The 19363-nt window shown below is 44.9% G+C and overlaps 1 protein-coding gene across 3 annotated transcripts in view; it reads left to right on the forward strand.

Moving 5' to 3' along the window:
- Positions 1-19363, forward strand: part of CDHR1 (cadherin related family member 1) — a 50699-nt gene that overhangs the window by 16108 nt on the left and 15228 nt on the right. For all 3 annotated transcript variants that reach the window (XM_037400866.1, XM_037400867.1, XM_037400868.1), the window contains 7 exons: positions 136-279; positions 3180-3258; positions 6149-6249; positions 8022-8225; positions 11312-11464; positions 16009-16173; positions 18349-18416. In XM_037400866.1, the coding sequence (XP_037256763.1) occupies positions 136-279; positions 3180-3258; positions 6149-6249; positions 8022-8225; positions 11312-11464; positions 16009-16173; positions 18349-18416 (914 nt within the window). The remainder of the gene's footprint in view (positions 1-135; positions 280-3179; positions 3259-6148; positions 6250-8021; positions 8226-11311; positions 11465-16008; positions 16174-18348; positions 18417-19363) is intronic.

Genomic DNA, 19363 nt, shown 5'->3' on the forward strand with positions numbered 1-19363 from the left:
GTAGAGATTAATGTGTGTGTTGAGAGAAGGGATTCCTGGGATGTGCTCCTGAAGGCTCATGAGGTGCATGCGATGCCATAAGCTGATTTGCAGACGTGTTTCAGCAGAGGTACCTGATGATGACTTCTCTTCTAGGATGGTGGTGGTAAGCTCAGGGGAGACAACAAAGTGTTTTCAGCCACAACAACTGTTACTGTCAACGTGGAGGATGTTCAGGACACCCCTCCCATGTTCATTGGGACTCCCTACTACGGCTATGTCTATGAGGATACGCTCGCAGTAAGTGCTCGTTTTCACCTGTGGGACCACAAGTGCAACCTCTCACATCTCAGTCCAGATGACCCTACGGTTTCTAGCACAGACTTTATTGGAAATGGGGACCTAAACTCTGCTTTGACTCCCAGGTGAAATGAGCTGACTGACCAAATCTCAGACTTGTTCTTATTTCCATCCATCGCAAATTTGCCAGGCAAGGCTTCCTGTTACTGCCACTAAAGTCAAAAAGGATTCTGCCCGTTTACACTGGTCTAAGCCCAGCCAGTGACTAGAAGCCCTTCCATAGCTGAGACCTGCAGAGGCACTTGGCTGAAGGCTCAAGCAGGTTGCCGATTACCTCACCCAAACACACCATGCTTGAAGCCTTTGTGTGTTTGTATGCTGTGTGGTGCTTTTATTTCCTAGCTGAGCAGTCTGGTACCAACACTGGTTATGCAAGGTGTGGGGACAATTCATGCGCAAATACTCTAGACTCTTTGTGCTGTCCCATGGACATAACTGTGGTGAGAAGCAATCCTGACATCCCCAAAATGCAGAATCTTTCTGCTCAGTGATGGCTAGGTAGGCAGAATGGCCACCAATCCTCCCAGGGCTAAAAGCCACCGGATCATCAGGCAAGCAGGGACATATTTAAGAAAACCACTTGTGGGTGGGGACACTGCATTTCTTGGCAGATGTCCGCTGCTGAAGATACCACTTGATATCCACCACAGACACAGAATCCAAGGAGTACGTGGAGCTTCTGGCTGTGCCATCACCTCAGAAATGCCTAATGGCGGATTTGCGTAAAAGGAAGTGTACAGCTTAGCAAATGAGTTTATTATATCCACCATGATGCTTTCTGCCACATCGGATTCTTGAAGCTGCAGACTAATTAATTTTCTCTGTATCTAAGCAGTGGCATGATATTGCGTATGGATCAGCTTTCACCCTGATACATAAGATTTAATTAAATTTTTCATCATACTTATGAGAAATGGTATCTACTCATGAAATTATCCAACATTAGACTGTAGATCTCTTTGGCAGTGTGATTGCATGCCATTCACCTGATCTTCCCTTGAGGAAAAATCACGTCCTTCCTTCCTGTCCTGTACACTGCAGCCTTTGCACGACTGTATATTGGAGCTCAGTGCATAGGCTGTTCCATTTCAGCAGGGCAGAGAAGTAATGCTTGTGTACTTTGCAGATGTTTGGAATGAATGATATTATGTATATTGATTTATTCTGCATAGTTACATATAGATCTTGAAATAACTATCAGGTGCATACAGGAGTTAGTGTTTACAATGGAAATGGGAGTCAATAAACGTTAATTACATCCAGCTTGAGCTCATAACTTACACCATTATGATATTATAATGATGGAAGCACAAACTGGTCCTTCTCAGTGTGTGTTTTGCTATTAGAATGAACTCCACAGAGAGAGATGCACTAGCTAATTTTAGTGTTGTTTACACGTTTGGTGTTAATTTTGTAAGCTTGCTGCTTTTCTCTTTGGTGGAGCTGTCAGGATTTACAAGTACTCTGTCACCTTCAAAGGGACTGCACTGCATTTTGCCCAGTAGGCAGATTTTATTGCAGCTTCCAGCATAAATGATAATAAATACAGTTCTCTATTTCCAGTAGCTCTAACAGAACCTTGGTCTTGTTTGAAAAATTCACTCAAGTGTTGTCGTGAAAATGTTCCTTGTTGCCATTTGTGATTAACTGACAGTTACTTCAATGTTCCCTGGTATTGCAGCCCCCAACAGTAACACTTTAGTTCAGAGGGAGGCCTGAATTGCACAGCTCATTGCCATTTGGGTGAGCATTATAATGCTGACAGTCATCATCCCTCTGAGTTGATAGGAGTAGTCACACAAGCAAATGGTCTCCAGCACACAAGTTCTGTACTTATGGCCCACGGCCATGTTACTTGCACAGAAGGAAAGACAGTGAAGGTTTAAGGACAGTTAAATCATCATCATTTTCATCACAATTTTATGCCCTAAATGTTCTGTGGGACAAGTTGCTTTGTGATCTCTTCTTTCCCTGCCACTCTGAACTTAACTAGGGAGGACCAAAATGACCTGATAACTCCTCAGCAGCTGCTGGTGTCTACTGCTGGGAGCCTACACAGCAGCTTGGTAGTGACCCAAACTAAACCTCAGGTTTTGGATTAGTTACACCAAATCCTCTGCCCAAGTCTGTGGTTCAAAGTAGGTGTCCCTGGCCGTGGCTGCAGCCGGCCAGCCCCTGGGGCTGAAGCACCCGTGGGCACAGGGAGTCTGCAGCCGTGGCACAGCCGCAGTGGTGGGCACCGAGAAGCCCGTGGGGAGCAGAGCAGTGCTCCTGCTGTTGCTCACCCAAAGCTCAGCTGCAAAAAAGAACAAGAGGAGCTGGGCACTGAGCAAAGCAGCCCCGGCCACTTGGCAGCTGCATGGCATGCCCAGAGGCTGCAGCAAGCCGTGGTCCTCCTGGGGCGGCAGAGGCCCCTGCCCTGAAGCAGGTTGCTCTGCCATCGGTGCAGGTGGTGGCGTGGTGCTGGCAGCAGGCTGGCTAGGGCAGGTCACACAGCACGGCCGTGGGGAGTGAGCAGCAGCGGGGATGTCCCCGCTTGGTATGGAGGTACGGTGCGTGGGCTGCAACATCGCTGGGAACAGCTGAAACTGTTGATGTAGGAACAGCACAGAGCTGGCTCAAGGAGGAGCATTCAGCTCCTGCTCTGCAAAGCCAAGCACTGAGTTTTTCCTGGGTGGGAGTCAGTGGCCCTTGCTGTCCTCCCCATACAGCACAAGCAAAAGTACCCACTCTCCACCCCACGCCTCACTGCAGAAAGACTTCAGTTTATTAATAAGCAGTTGCAATTTCACTGCTCTCTGATCTCAGCACGCAGACTGTGATTTCCCTTTTCTCCCCAGGGCTCTGAGGTCCTTACTGTTGTTGCTCTTGATGGAGACAGAGGAAAGCCTAACAGTATTCATTACTGCATCGTAAATGGTGAGTAGACTTGTCTTGTATGAAATCTGAAGGGCAGTCGAAACTAGATCTGACACTAAATTAGAATGGGATATGCTAGAGTTTAATAAAGCTGAGACAAACTCTCATGAAATAATGTCAGGTACCTCGAGCAACTCCAGGGCTTTGTCTACCAGAGAACAGCCAAGATACGATTCACTGGGTTTTAGTATCTGCTTCACAGAACTATGCTTGGAGTTATTAATGTTGCTGATTTGTTAGGCATCAGTAGCCTGCTTGTCATTTCAGAAAGCGTAAAGGAAGATGCAGTCACTGCTACTGAGCGTCTCTATCGTTTAATCTGGGAGGCGCGAGAATGCACTGGGAGACCCAGACGTGGTATTTAGAGGGAGAAGTTTATTAATATTGTGCTTAAAGTGGTTAAACGGCCAAACCTCTGATTTCTTAGAAGAAATGATACTTACCAGTGAAGAGATCCTGGTTGCACGCTGCACTGGGAGAATGTAGATGCTATCAAAAGATTAATGCTTTTCATCAGCTATTCTGAGAGTGTCTGTCGCACATCTTTTAATAGCATAAATGTGAGACTTAGCTGAACTGATGATTCATTAGCCGGTGAAGCTAACAACTTCTCCTAGCTAAACTCCAAGGCACAATTTTAGTTCTATTTGGTTCTCTCTTCCTCCAAAACAAGACTTTCATGGCAACTGGGCACCCCCACTCCCAGGTGTGAGAGATTCCAAAATTTCATCAGAGAAATCTGCAGTTGCAGAGCTACGCGGTAAAGTTCCTCGTTGCGTTACGTGATCTAAAGAGCAAGGTCTGGTGGGGACAGAGAGGGCTGCAGCTGAGGTTTTGCCTTGACATGGGACAGGACCCAAGCTGACGTTCCTTCTCCTCAGTGCAAGGGAATAGATAAAAGAGGGTAAAAGGAAAGTAGAAACATTGAGAAAAAAAGGTTCCAGAAGAGAATAGATGGAAAAGGAGAAAAGGTAAAAAGAAAGGTGGAGAATGAGGAGTAAGAACAAGTGGGATGAAAATATACTAGGCAAGGGAGAAATGGAGAAAAGAGAATAAGCGAAGGCAGATGAACCAAGGAATATGTCAAAGGGAAATAGGATTAACGAGGAAATATATTCAATTTCCAAAGAAAATAGATGACCAAAAAGGTGCTATAGCATAAAAAAAGTAAGTGATTAGGAACGAGTGGAAAATGAAGATGGAAGGGGATGACAGGTAAGTAGCACAAAATACAACTTAATGGAGAGCAGGCTTTCTCATGCACATTAACACAGGATTTTTTTAGGGTGAAATGGAAAAGAAGGGAAGGAAATATGCTTTTAGTGTATAGAAAGTAGAAGAAATAGAGAACAAAGACGACAATATGTTTCTGCCCCTGCACCTCAGGCCCTGACATTACTCGTGACAAGCCATTATTCCGATACCTGCAGGCTGGGTTGTCAATGGGCAAGAAAATACTACACGCAAATAGGAGATTATTTATTCCTCGTACGTATTTTTCGTCTGGGAAGTATGGGATAACTTCAGAAAATACTCCAGTCCTCTGAACATGCTGTACGAAAGAACAGACATAATGCTACATACCCTGAGTTCCTAATTTCCCTGTGATGCCTAGGCAATGGCATGAAGTACGGTGACTTAAAACCACTATTGACTTAAGCTGCTTCTCAGTCAGGATGCGCTTTCCAGGCCAATGTATCTTAATAATTGACCATTGTACGAGTCGATATCTGTTCAACGTTGTGTCTAGTGTACTTTAATGAAGTTGCAGTTATTGCAGGTGTTAGCAAAACAGGATACTATCAGATGGTTTAAAAATCAACATTGGAATTGAGTTAGAGAGAAAGATAAATGACTGGGCTTTCAGGTCATCATCCTTTATTTCTGAAGGCTTGGTCTTCTTCATTGTAAGGGTTTTCTTTTCTATTTCCTGCAATGGTAGGGTCTGCCACCAAGCATAGGTTGTGGCTGATACCGTACGTGGGGTAATGTGCAGGGGGACAGGGCAAGGCCCCTGAGCCGCCACCTGGTCCCCTCCCTGGTCCCCACCCTGCTTTTGACCATGATGGCGAGGTGGGGGCAGGCATTGTGGGGAGGCGCCGCTGCCTCTCTGCAAGCTGGCATTTGCTTCAGTGCAAATTCACCAGGTCTCCAGGGATGGCGGCCCCGTGCCTGGTCTTCGGTTCAGCTTGGTGGGAGTTAGGTCGGCAGCGGCAGGCAGCCTGCAGCCCTGTCCTGCCTGTGCCCAGCTCTGCCTCAATGCACAGAGCCTGGGCTTTACCCCAGATCCTCAAAAATCCGTTTTTGCTCAGGGCAGCTTTGCAGGAGGCGGAAAGGGTTTGAACAGCTGAATGTCTAAGGCCAGAAGATGCTTCTCCAGAGATGCTGTCTGCTGAAAGAGTGACTGTGTTTCTTTTAGGTAGTCAGATGTCTCACCTTAACTGATATTAGTGAGTTGAAATGTTCTTCAGTGCTTAATTATGCATTTGCTAATTACAATGAGGAATGTCTATTTTTATCTAAACCAGGGTATAAAGAAGACTGCATAATAGAAATGAAAACCAAATTTGCACGCCTGGTCGCTGAGGCTTGAAGGGAATCTGACCTGGGTTGGAAGGGGAAAGTGAGGGCAGATGCCCACAGGGGCAGAGCTCCACTGAGCTGTTCCTAGGGAAGGAAACCCTTTTTGGCCCTCATCTGTGTTCTCGGCTCACTGTGACCAGGCATAGAAATGCTTCGCTCGCTTTTCAAACACAGCTTCAAATCTACTAATGGATAGGGATACACATATGGACAAAGATATGCTTAATGAAGCGCACGGTTGATTGCTCATGCTTTTTCAGAAAAAGGAAGTGTGACATGTAACTAGAGCATCTTGGTTTTATTGCAGGAAGTGAAGATTCATTTGAAATTGGCAACACAACTGGAGCCATTTCTGTTATAAAAAGCCCAAATCAGCTCAAGAAAGAAGTGTATGAACTAAAAGTTCAGGTATGTTCCGTGGCCACTTGAAGACTGTTGGTCTTAAATGCTGTGAGTAGGCATGATTGTCTAATACAGCTCAATTTATAGCTGGCTTTACCTGTTTTAGAACCCTATATTTACCCCCTATATTTGAGCCGAGTGCCAGATAGCATAAAACGGAACAAAGTGCTTTTGTTCCCTTGGATATTTAGTGTCTAAATTACTTCCTTCAAATGAAGTCATCTTGTCCTAATTTCATCTCTGAGTCTAGAGAATCAACATCCTTTATAGCGTGTAGATATCTGTTCTATGTTTTTTCAGATTTTATTGCGAAAATGGGAATTACTGTCTTGTAACCTCCATGTGATGAGACAGGTAACTGCCAAATCTATGATTAGCAGTAGGGCTGGGGTAGATCATGCAATGTCCTAGCAGTATCCACTCCTGAAGCATTGATCAGCCACATATAAATACATGCTAACACCTTGATGAGGTGTAATACCAGTCTGACAGGCATTATTTAAAGCAGTTTCTGAAGACCAAGAATTTAAAAACGTAGCATTAAATTGTGAAGACTATATCAGTTCTCTTCAACAAACGCAGAATACAACCACAAGAGTTTGTCATGGTAAGGACGTTGTCTAAAGGCAGCTCTGGGGGCTTGCACGCTGCCAGAACCAAGGCAGCATCCCCAAGGGCACTTTCTTGTTAGTGAGCTCAAGCAGCTTGCTGAACCTGGGAGGTCATAGAGGTCCCATCATCTGAGTTAAACTTGGACACCATTTCTTCCCCTAATCTCCCTGGCTGACCGCAGTCTGCCAGCACTTCCCAGGTACAGGACTGGTTAAGCCCTTGCAAACCTTTCTGTTTCTCCTAGTTACATCTGTGGCAACCCAGAGCTTGGGCAGGCGACAAAAATCTGTCTGAGGCACCAAAAGAGTGTTGCATTACCCAGAGTAGGTAGTGACAGGCACTTCAGTTACCAGACTAACATCTTCAGAGAAATTTAGCAGTCTAGTGCCTTTGGGTTTCAGCCTTTTAAGCAAAAAAAAACCAACCATGTTATAGATAGCTGTTTTGTTACAAGAAACCAGCTGAAGTCTCTGTCCTGACAAAAGAAACGTTTTAGGTTCAATCCAGCAAATCAGGCTGCATGTTGAAAATGTTGAAACCCAGGCGGTTTTGAACTTTCAGTTCAGAAAAACGCCAAACAGTTTTGTTTGCCTGTCCAAAATATATCCAGTTTAAATTAAGCTCATCTGGACAGAAAAGCAGAATTGTAAATCAGAGACTAAATCTCAAAAAACTCCCATACGAACAAAAAGAAGTGTGTCACTTTTCCAAATATTTGCCTAGATACCACAAGTACAGTTTTTCTCACAGTTTTCAAGGCTGCAGTCCTTGCAGCAACATGAAAATCAACTACCTGTGGTACCACAGCAAATTTATAGATTGTGTTCCTTTTCTATTCTGTCAACACTTCAGGCAAGCAATTGTCTTACCTCTATTAGATTATCTGTCGTTAGAGAACTGTTTTCACCTAGGGTGAGTTAGAAAGCTCACAAAATGAGGAGGAGAATTTTTTCACTGGGGCTTTATTGGGACTGGTTTATTATCATAATCTACTAATCTTCATAAATTTCAGTGTGAAATGGACTGAGATTTCTGGAGAAATAAAAGGCTGTGAATCTTTGTACCGGTTAGCATGTTAGGGCATGCAGAACAGTACCTAAGCATGGAGCTGAGGAAAGAGAGTATACCCTCATCATTCTTCTCTCTCCCTCTCCTGCCCGCTGCAGGCAACAGAAGTCAGTCAGGAAGGTGAGACCTCCGTGTACGCTTTTGCCATGGTCACTATACGGGTAGTCGACCTCAACAACCATCCACCAACGTTCTATGGAGAAAATGGTCCCCAGAACAAATTTGAACTGACCATGTATGAGCACCCACCAGAAGGTGAAATCTTGAGGGGACTCAAGATTACAGTCAATGATTCAGATCAGGTAAGTGGAAACTATGTGACTTGCAGTTTTCCAGCCTTATTTTCCCAAGAGTTGTCAGATGGGGAAATGTCATTTTAGGAACTCAACTATTTCACCTGCATTCCCCAGAAGCCTAGGGCAGATAAAGTAGTTGCAGGATCCATTACCACAGAGAGGTTGGACTCAAATATGCTTAGTCTGTCGTATAGCGTTATGTCCGTGAGCAGGGTCGCCCTAAAGCTGCAGCCCACTTCTTGCAGTGACCAAAGTTGAACAGTCCTTATGAACTTCCCCTGACTAGTGGCTGTATTCAGTTGTTGTCAGTGTAAATGTCCAAGCAGGTCCTCCCTTTGGAGATTTAGAGTTTCCAATCACTTTAGTAACTTCAAGTGCATTTGCTGTCTGTATCTTCTCAGCCCTGCTGGAAACAATACAGCTTGTACCCTTACATTGCTTTTATTACAATATATTATTATTCTGGCCCTTATGTTTCAGCCAGAGTCTGCAGTGCATGCTTTGATAAATCATTCCCACTGGAGTGATATTTTTAGGTAATCTTAAAAATTATGCCAGAGCCAAACTAATTCTAACCAGATAAAGGGAAAAGACTCCATCCATCTCAGCCTGCTATCTAACTGACCTGTGATGCCCGTAGATACTATGGTGATGGTTGCTATAGGGATCCCTAAGCTAAATACTGTATGAATGGCATCCATCTGAGTTAGCCTGAGGTTAGGCAGTGACAAGAGAAAAGCTTAATGCATCCGAGAACTGCATCACTATTGGAAAGAGTGCTTTTATATAACCATGCTCAGTATTGTGCTGGTTTGACTGTATTGTACTCTATCAAACCCACTAGCTTCTTCCCCCCTCCCTCCTGCTGCTCTGCAGCAAGCAGATAAATGACTGCTTTCAAAGCAGTGCTACGTCTATCCTGCTATTGTCACAGGGGATGTTGCTGCAGAAGGAAAGAAACAAACCCCGTCTCTTCTATTTAGAAACAAAATATGTAGGTATCTTATATCGGCTGACAAAATATTCAGGATGCAAGTTAGGCTATAAAATAAGCAGAAAACATTGCTAAATACACTGTCTAGATTTCTCAAGAAGCTTCCTAGTACAGTGTAAGGCATCCCTCTGGGGGAGGGGGGGGGTGCCATTCTTTCAAGGCATAGCATACGTTTTCCCTTCCACATGAGACAACAATATAAAGGAGAAAAATTAACATATGTCTGTTTCTGTCACGGCCATTAGTGACTCTTGGGGGAGTGGATGGTGCGGTGAGGAGGAAGCTGTGGACAAGGTCTGTTTTAGCCCTACAGTTTGATGGAAATGCCATCTTTACTTGCAAGAACTTTATGCAGATATTTCTCCCCCAACCCTCTTCCTCTGATAGACACAGCTTAGGGCTCAGTGCTATTGTTCCTTCAGTCATCCCTGTGTCTCAGGGCTGGCTGCTTGGAGACATGCAGCAGCACAGCTTGCTCCAGGCAGATCTGGGTTCGGTGGACATCACTGTCAGAAATGACTCAGCTGACGGAGAGAGGCAGTTCTCTCACTGCCCCCTGCCACCGCCACGTACAGTCCCAAGCACAGAAGACTTTGTACAGTCAGGTGGTGTGCTTTCCCCATCAGCACTATTTTCCATAATCCAGCGGCTCTGGCTTTGTGCATCTGGCTGTACTACCCAGCAAAAGAGCTCCTGTTGTCACCTCTGTAGCTGGGAAAGTTTGTATGACCAGATGACACAGACCATCGAGTTTGGATCCCAGATCATTCTGTTTTACTTGGGGGACTACGGCTGAATACTTTTCCTCTTGACATGAGCTAAGGTTGCAGCGAGAACTGCTCATAACAAGCCCTCCGGTGGTACAGCCAAAAGTAGAGTTATGCTGTTTGAAAGGTATTATTAGAAATTCTTCATCTCAGGTTTCATGCTAGGGGGAGAAGGTGGCACCAGCCAGGCAGCGAATCTCGCTGGTTTGTCACAGTGTAAACATGACATTGAGAAACTGGTGAAGTCAGAGAGCTGGTGAAGTGGGCTCAGCTCATTTTCCCACCTCCCCTGTAAGGCAGAAGTATCAGAATCTCCATTTCATCTTTTCCCTTCTGTGCTCCAGTTTGCTTTATAAGAATTGGTCTGGCCAGGTAACAAGCGACAGGACAAGAGGAAAGGGCCTCACGTTGTGCCAGGGGAGGGTTAGATTGGGTGTGAGGGAAAATGTCTTCTCTGAGAGGGTGGTAAAGCATTGGAACAGGCTGCCTAGGGAGGTGGTGAAATCACCACCCCCAGAGGTGTTTAAAAAACATGTAGACGTGGTGCTTAGGAACGTGGTTTAGTGGTGGGCTCGGCAGTGCTGGGTTAACAGTTGGACTTGATGATCTTAAAGATCTTTTCCAACCTAAAAGATTCAATGATTGTATATAATGGGATTTGGATTCTCACTTCACCTGGAGCTGTCAAAAATATGTGTCGGATTTTATTCTGCCCAAGTTGGGCTCCTCTCTCCCCCCAGGTGCATCAGCTTCCAGAAGGTTTAGTGGCTTTGACTCTGGGCTGGCTTAGTCCAGTCAGTGCAAACTGTGGGGTACCACCTCTGCTTGGAGGTGGCACATCTTTGTGGCTCTGCATCATCCCAGGCTGTGAGCTTTTAGGACATAGGCTGGGATTTTGAGGAGTCCATTGTCCTGATGCAGACAGTTCAGTTGTCTTCCCTTGGCAGGAACCAGGGCTCGCCTGCCCGTATGCACGTGGTGTTATCTCTGTCACCTGCGCTGGTTCACAGTGCATGGCACCAAGCCCAAGGGTGCTTGCCGCAAGATCCCTCTCTTAACCAGTCCCGCTGCAGGGTTTTTCCATTATGACTGGAAGAATAACCAAGCTTGTCAATCTATTTTAAGAAAAGCTGTGTCCGTCTTGTGACCAGGGATGGAGGGATTATATAACTAAGCTTCTTAGCAGTCTCTTGCCCAAGGGATGGAGAGCAGAGGGCTCTAAGCAGTAAGACTTGTTCTAATTTTATACAGTGTGAAGAAACAGAGCCAATCTAGGCTGTAAGAAGCGCATCGTTTACTGAAAACAGTGCCATGTCTGCTTTTATTCACAGGGAGCCAATGCTAAATTCAACCTCCGTCTTATTGGACCTGGTGGCATCTTCCGAGTGGTCCCCCAAACTGTCCTGAATGAGGCTCAGGTTACAATAATAGTGGAAAATTCTGCTGCTATTGACTATGAAAAATTCAAGTTGTTAACCTTCAAGGTACTTCTGCTTTCCGGGTCTTCTCTGCCTGTGTATAAGATGTGTGTGTGATGGCTTATGTATCTGATGGGATTTAGCTTCTTAATCCGTCTGGAGCTGTCTGATGCATTGTCAGTGATATTATATTCCATGTAAGGCAAACTCATTTCTGCCTCTGGTTCATCAACTTCCAAAGGTTTAATGGGTGCATCTGTGGACTAATTTAGTCCAGTCAGTGCAAAATGTTGAGTATTATCTCTCTGTGGAAGCTGCATATGTTGGTGGCTCTGAGTCATTCTAGGCTGAACCCTAAGGCTGTTATTTCTGCTTTTACAATGATAAATTCACAGGATGAAACCCTAATTTCTCTGGGGCCAGAATATTACCTGCTTAGTCCTAAGTAATTTGGTTCACGATCATGCTTTTGAATGTTGGCAGGCTGAAGACCCCAGCTGACTGGAAGAAAATTTCCCCAAATTGCTCACTGCCCTTGTCAGAGTGTATCTAGATATATGGCCTTTTGCAGACTGACCTGAGGCATCTCACCCATGCTTTAAGCCAGCCATACGAAAGCCAGCTTTCACCCGAAAGCTGGACCCTTGCACTACCACCTTCCCTGGCGGATTCATTGGCTCATCAGCAAGATAATTAAGTAGTCTGGTTTTATATCAGCTGCCTCTGAACATGAATATAGATGGGTCAGTTCTGACAGCAAAGCATGGCACAGACAATCCCTGTAATTGCTAAAAAAAAAAATTAAAAAATTGCCAAAACTATCTAGCTGGGTATTAACATATGCTAGTTTTAATTTTGTACAGAAAGTGGCATTTTTTACACATTCCACAAGCCAGCTACCTGGATTTTGTTCTCTCCTTTGCTACATGGTTTGCTTTGTGTCCTTAGCAAGTTCCACTGCAGTATGCTTCATGTCTCCTCTTGCAATGCTCCTTAGCCATTTTGAGTTTCATAGGTTATAGATGCTACAAAAATGTGAGGCATCATTATGGTATTAAAATGGAAGATTCTGAAAGGGCTATAAAGTGCTACCGAAACTAATTATAATAAGCGCACATTTATTCAGGTTAAACTACCAAAAGACCAGTAAAGAAGTTACACGTGGCCTCCTCATGAATACTAATAGAAATCAAAGTAGTTCATGTGATTGCCATAAACACTGAAAGAATTAATTACCAGGAAAAAGGATATTGTTTTTTTTTTAGCTTAAGCAGTTACTCACATTTATTTTTTTTATGAAATTATTTCTACTGGAGAAGTCCATAAGGCTTTGCTAAAAATGCAGAGCCTTTGTTTAGTTTCCAAATTAAGAAGGTGCAGCTGGATGATATGGTAGTAATATATGGCACCAAATACTTGATAAAGACCTCATTGCTGTCTCCATTTCCCTGAAAAGTTCAAATCACTTCCTACCCAGTTTTATTTGCCAATGTAGTCAGTCTTGTTAGAATTTTGCATGACATAAGAATACATTCCTATTTAACATGTATCCCAAAGCAGCTTTGAAAAGCTGTTTTCGGGGGAGGACGGGTATCTGTAAGCAATGAGTCTTCTCCTCTGGTTTGTTATTAAACAGGAAAACGCTAGAGAGGAACTAAAGCCAGTTTGACTGGGAGATGCACTGAAAAACTACCTGAAGCAAAGGCTACTAGATAAAATCTATCTTCCATTTACGGTTGTCTCTCAAAGGCAGTTGGTAGTCAGGACCTCCTTAATTTTCGGCTGGCCAAGAGCTAGAGTGGGTTTCCCAAGGCATGGCAGCGGTGGTAATTCGTACCCCTTCAGCCTCTTAGAGCTCCAGTCCCTCTGCCGCAGGGGCCAGACGTCGCTGTCCCACCTTGTCCTGGGCTGACATACTCTGAGGGCCAAATTTCCCGTGTTCCACCCCCTGCAGCTTGGAGCACATGGCGCCTTGACAGGAGCCTGGACACTCCTGCCCCTCACAGCCTGCCCACTCACATCTCCCACAGACCAGGACCAAATGAGGCTGCGGTTATCTCCAGTTCCCAAAATCAAACGCTATTTTAAAAAATGTGCCTGCCAATTTTAAGATTACATCTCAGTTTCCTCTTCTGACCTGTATTAATTTTTACTGTGTAGTCCTGTGAAGTAACAGTTCTATGCTACATTTTTTCTCTCTCTGCATAAAACCAACAATTCAGCTCTGCATAAGACATTGCAGGCAAGTAAGCTGACAAAAATCCCTCCCTGAAGGAAGATGTTGTCAGTGTGTTGACATAGCTGGACTATGGCTGCTAAAAAGAAAGGGAAGAAAAAATGAATGTAGGAAACAAAGCAAAACTGCTAAGCTCTCATAAGGCATTCTAAGATTAGCTGATTCCAGCAGCAAAGATCATTTCACTGCAGATGATATAATTTAATTATAGCTCCATGTACATGATCAACAATAAGATTTTACCCCTGTGCTGCTTTAGGAGCTGAGATTGCTCATGAGCAGCTTTTTGCCGATGTCTGTATGCCTGGTCTTTGAACACAGAAGTTAGCGCAGAGACCCAGTGACCGAACTCCCCTTTTAGAGCAGATGTGTCCTGTAGTAATTACAAGCAATCCTTCAAGATTCACTTCTTCAAGAACCCTTTTGTTGCTTTTTTCCAGCCATTAGAATTGTTCACACAGCAGGAGCAGCTCCAGGAGATGATCCCGAGATAGCCTTTTCCCTGTCTACCTGAAGTGCTCCCTCCTATCCCCAAATCCTGTCACCTCTGAGTGGTACAAACTCCTCCGAACGTGGCAGGGCAGGGTCGGCAGTGCCAGCACCGCCCGCCCATGGGGAGCTGCGACACGGTGGGAGGCAGGCGCACGGTGCGGGAAGGGTGAGCCCCCACAGCCCCCACCTCCGCACCCACAGAGGAGGAGATGCCGTGGCAGCCCTGCTCTACCTTCCGAAGCTTAAAGCTCCCTCAGGCATTCACCCTCTTTGAGGGAGCTCCTGGAACAGACACCTACGGGGAATTAAAACCTGTGCCACTAGACTTTTCAGTTGAGCTTCTCATATCTCAGTTAGCTGTCCTGCTCGCAAGTCTATTAGTGGTGTGCTGGCCTCAGGAGAGTTCTAGAGCCCTCCTGCTTCGTGTTAACTAGGTCTTTACCCAAAGATGAAAACCAAAGGGTTGACCACTGGTTGTTGTGTGAACCATTCAGGTTCAGCCCCTGCAGAGCCCAAGACTGATGTCCTAGTGCCGATGCTGTGTGTTGCAGCCACCCACCAGGGACCAGGTGCAGGGGCCGGAGGCTGTGAAGGACTCACTGTCTCTCCGTACCTGTTGCTGAAACTGCTTTTGCTCAGTCACACAACACCTGAGCAATAGGCTTGCTGCTTTACTAGCTCAGGCTTCCTCCTGATAGCCCCCTAATCTACTGTGGAGCCAGCAGACACAGCAGAAATGCTGCTGCTGTTTTGCCTTCGACTAAGAGTAAGAGAGGAAAATTTCGGTGCTAAGTAGCTGAAGTCCTGCTGGAAAGTGCTTGCCTGAGGCTTTGGAGGTGACTCGCCAAATACTTGCTCAGGTCTGTTCCCAAGTGGGGAGCTGAGAGCTCCCTGCTGCCTACTGAGAGCTGCTGTGCACCAGGCGCCTGGGTTATCCCCTGCCTTCTCTGTGGTGACTGCTCTTCCCTGCATTGATTCCCTGTGTGCTGGGGGCAATGTAAGAAACCCACTTGCTGACCCAGCAGTGCCATCCCTCAGCTGAGGGGAGGATAGGTGTGCACTCACATTAAGCTCTGCTGACAGCCAGCCAGAACATCCACCCTGCTGGCTTCTCCCCACCCCTGGTTCTGCTGTACGGGGCTGCCTGCCCTTTCAGGTGAGCAGAGTTATGAGAATGTGTTATGCCAGAGCTCTCTGTTTCTCCTCGGAGGCAGTGAGGCAATCCAAAAGTCCCAGTGGGTATCTGATAAAGTCCTAGTCAGCACAAGGCAGTGAGGGTAGGGTCCCAAGGAGTTTGGTGGTAGGAGTTCTCACAGACTTTCTGAAGGGGGGTTCTACTGTATGTGCCTGATCCCTGACCATCCAACATTTGGGGTGGGGGTACTGCTGCTTCCAAACAGCCCAGGGTACCGGTTCTCTCATCTCCTTGCCCTGTTTGGTGCAGTTTATTGCCCTGACTTCTTCCCTGACTAAGAATTTATGCTTCCTCTGCAAAGGATCGTGATTCAGTGTACAAGGTTCTTCAAAATTATTCGGTGCTTATGTTTCTCTGTGTTCTCGGAGCTGCCCAGGGATAGGTGTTTGCTTGCTTCTGTTACAGCTTTTTGAGCTGTGTTGGTCAGTTATGACCAATTGCATTTGTCCCATGAAGTCTAATATGTATACACAGGTTGGAACTCCTCTTTCCGCAGCTTGACTGCCCATCACAGGATTGCACAAACAAGCCTAGGCTGCACACTGACCCAGCTCATCCTCTCCCTGTTTTTGAGCTGTTTGGTCCAACCAGGCTGAAATGTACAAATGTGCCGTGGGTAGTGGAAAGAAGCTCCTTTAAGAAGTAATAATAGCTGCTTTTAGTAACTTCCTGGTTTTCTCTTCTTAGCTTCTTGCAATAGAGGTGAACACACCAGAGAAATTCAGCTCGACGGCTGATGTAGTGATACGCTTGCTGGATACGAATGACAATGTCCCAAAGTTCTCCTCCGATTACTACATTGCCAGGATCCCTGAGAACTCCCCGGGAGGCTCTAACGTAGTTGCTGTTACAGTAAGTTTCATTAATCTCTTAAGAAAGGCTCTCTTTTCTAAGTGTCTGTGGTGACAGTTCAAGTACCTTAAAACTGGTGGACAGAGGCAAGTAGCAAATCGTACTCACCGTCGGCTTCTGGACTCCAGTTCCTTTCGAGCATCAACAAAAAAAAGCAAACAAAAAAAAACTTCTGAAAAAAATAAAGTTTTAGGCAAATGTTTTTCAGAACAACAAATTCACTTTGATTTTTAATTAAAGGCCTTCTGCTTTTAAGACAGATCACAGGGTCTGTGAGTACTAAGAAAGCCCCTGTTAAATCAGTGTCCAGCAGGAAGAGTCGGTTGTGACAGTTCCACTGATCGTGGAATTGGATTTACTGGATTTGCTTGCTTAAGTACGAGTAAAAAGAAAACAAGATGGCTGCTTAGCAGGTATTAGTCTCCTCCTCCTGGGAGGAATCTGGCTTCTAAATGCAGAATTAGACAATTAATGAAGGCAAGAATATAACATTAAAAGACTTAGAGCTGGGAAAGAAAGTTGTCTATGTAAGTGTCTTCTCACAGCAGGAAAAATATGCCTAGAGATTTCCCAGTATATCACATTTTCATAGAAATAAAATCAGGGTATCACATGGGCCCTGTGTGCTGGAGAATCATTTCCAGCGGTCGGTTGATGAGAGTGTGTCTCTTCGGTGCAGCTGCTAGGACTGGAAACAGACCTGGTGTCCCAAAGGCAGGAGAGCTCCTGGCCACACGGGGCTCGGTGGGTGATGCAAGTCGCCTGGCGGAGGCCTCACAGATAGGGATGACGGACACAGGTTGCCAGAGATCTCCAGCACAGGCTGGCTGTGAGTAAGAAAGAAAATTAAATAATCATGATAATAAAGCGCTGAAGGCAAATTTTAGCAATGGAAGAATGAAAGCTGAGAAGCAGAACGTAAACAATACAGAAAAGGTTATTAGAGGAAACAGATAGGAAAGCTGTAGAAAACAGAGACTTCCAAACATCACTATCTTTGCAGCAAGAGCAATAAAAAATGCCCAAGGTGAGAAGAAAAGAAAGATTTCTTTTTAAAGTTTGCAAAAGCAGCAAAAGTAGCCATTCTGAGCCAAGGTACACAGGACAGCATAGCTGAGGAATCCGTGTAGCATTTACTGTCATGTGCTGTCACTCAGTACTTGACCCAGAATCACAAATATACTTGACAAGTTGAGGCACTCCAAGGACTCAGGATACCAATTCTGGCAGAAGTCCCAAGTGTGCAAATATTTTAGGAACAGTTAGGCAGTCCTAAAGTAGACTGAGGTCAAAATTATGGGATGAGAGCATCTGACAAGCTCACGCCGAAGAACTAAAGAACAGCTGCAGTAGGGCTGCAGGTGGGTTACGCTAACCATGCAGGAATCAAAGGCATTGTCCTGGTTTCCAAACAGTCAAGCAAGGTGATGAATGAATCAGCCGCTGCTGCCATGAATTTTGATGGCCAGGTACAAAGGTATAACGTAACACCACCTCAGAGCGATCCGAGAAGCAGGAGTTTATGGAAATAGCTGTTACCAAATCAATAGCTTTCCTAGTCCTGGGCTGAGAAAGGAAGCCAACAGGAGTCTGGAAGAAAGATATCATCTGGTGTAGTATCTGCATTACTAAAAGTCACACAGGCACAAGAGTGATTAAAATATAAGCAAAGCTGAAATATTGTGTATAGCTTGAAACATTTGTTATGCATTACTTTAAATTGAATCAAACAAGCAGAGGCTTAAAAAATACTCTATACAAAGTAAATAATTTTGTCTGGGGAATATACATTAATATTTAACTGATAATTAGGAAAGTTTGAGAGAAGGTAGTTTGTTGGTGTCATTGAGATTAGCTTCATCTCTATTAAAGGGAGGATGTGTTAAATGTCAATGGATGGAGCCATCTAGTGGCTTTCTCCCTGCTCGAGCCTCTGGGCACCCGCCTGGCCAGGAGACAGGAGGCATCTCAGCAGCTTCCCTGGGACAGTGACCTTCCCTGGTGTTAGATTTTGCAGTTTTCTAAGTGTACATTTATGTGATTTCTCCCTAAAAATGTGATGGCAAAAAGAGTGAAAATCATTTGGGTTTTCTACATAGCCTGTTGTTAAAAGAAAAATGAAACATTTCTTTTTTGCAGTTTAGTAAAGAATGACACTGATTTTCTTTTCTTAAGGCTACAGATCCAGATTCAGGGCTTTGGGGAGAAGTCAAGTACTCTATCTATGGAACAGGAGCAGATCTGTAAGTAAACCAAAAAAAAAAAAAAAGCCCAAACAAAAACCCACAACAAAAAAACCTATATAGCCTCTAAGCAGAGTTTTAAAAGAATTTTAAAAAGCCACAAAAAAACAAACAAACAAAAAACCACCACAGGCTAATTCTTGACCTGCTCATTTCTAAAGGACATTTATGCTGTGTTCTTTGTGAGTTCTGTGAAAACAACAATAGAAAACCTAATGTGATCGTTAAACATCTGCTTCATGAACCCATGGAATTTTACCCACAAGCCCCCAAAGAGATATAAGACATCTGAAGTACTAATGCACAGACCTGTTTAATCACCATTTGAAAGACACTTGTGAAAGAAAGAGGAGGTTTTGGTCTAGTTGTTGTGAAAAGTCAGGTCTGGAGGGGAAAAAAATCCCTTGCTCTTTCCCCTTCCATTTCCGTATAGCTGTATAAATAGTCCGGTTTCTTGTCAAAACAAATCAAAGATGGCAAGACCTTCAAGAATATAAACTTCAGCTTTGGAGGACAGCTGCACTGGGTGTTCAAGGCATTTTATATATGTAAGCCTAAGAGCCCTGCATCAAGGAAGAAAGGAATCTGATGCTTACTTGATTTTGTGGTGATGCCTAGCTCCCTCTCCCTGTCTTTGGGGGCAGTGCTGGGGTGAGAGCATCCTTGAAACAAAAGTTTCTCCCACACTGTTTCCCCCCCAGTAGTTGCACTGGTTCCTTGGTTGGGGCTGCCAGCCATGGCTAGCATCACCGGCCATCACAGATATTGCTACTGGAACCTGCAGCTCCTGGGTATGGTGGGGCTGCAGGGCAGAACATTGCAATGAGTGAGCTTTTCAGGCACTCATCCCCAGAATCCATTTTTCTTCCTACATTATCCACCTGGAGTTAAAGCTGAACTCTTCTTATTAAGGTGAAAGCCATTTAGGAGGCACAATCAAAGCCCAA

Source organism: Falco rusticolus, chromosome 9 (genome assembly GCF_015220075.1).
Source record: "Falco rusticolus isolate bFalRus1 chromosome 9, bFalRus1.pri, whole genome shotgun sequence".
Lineage (NCBI taxonomy): Eukaryota > Metazoa > Chordata > Aves > Falconiformes > Falconidae > Falco > Falco rusticolus.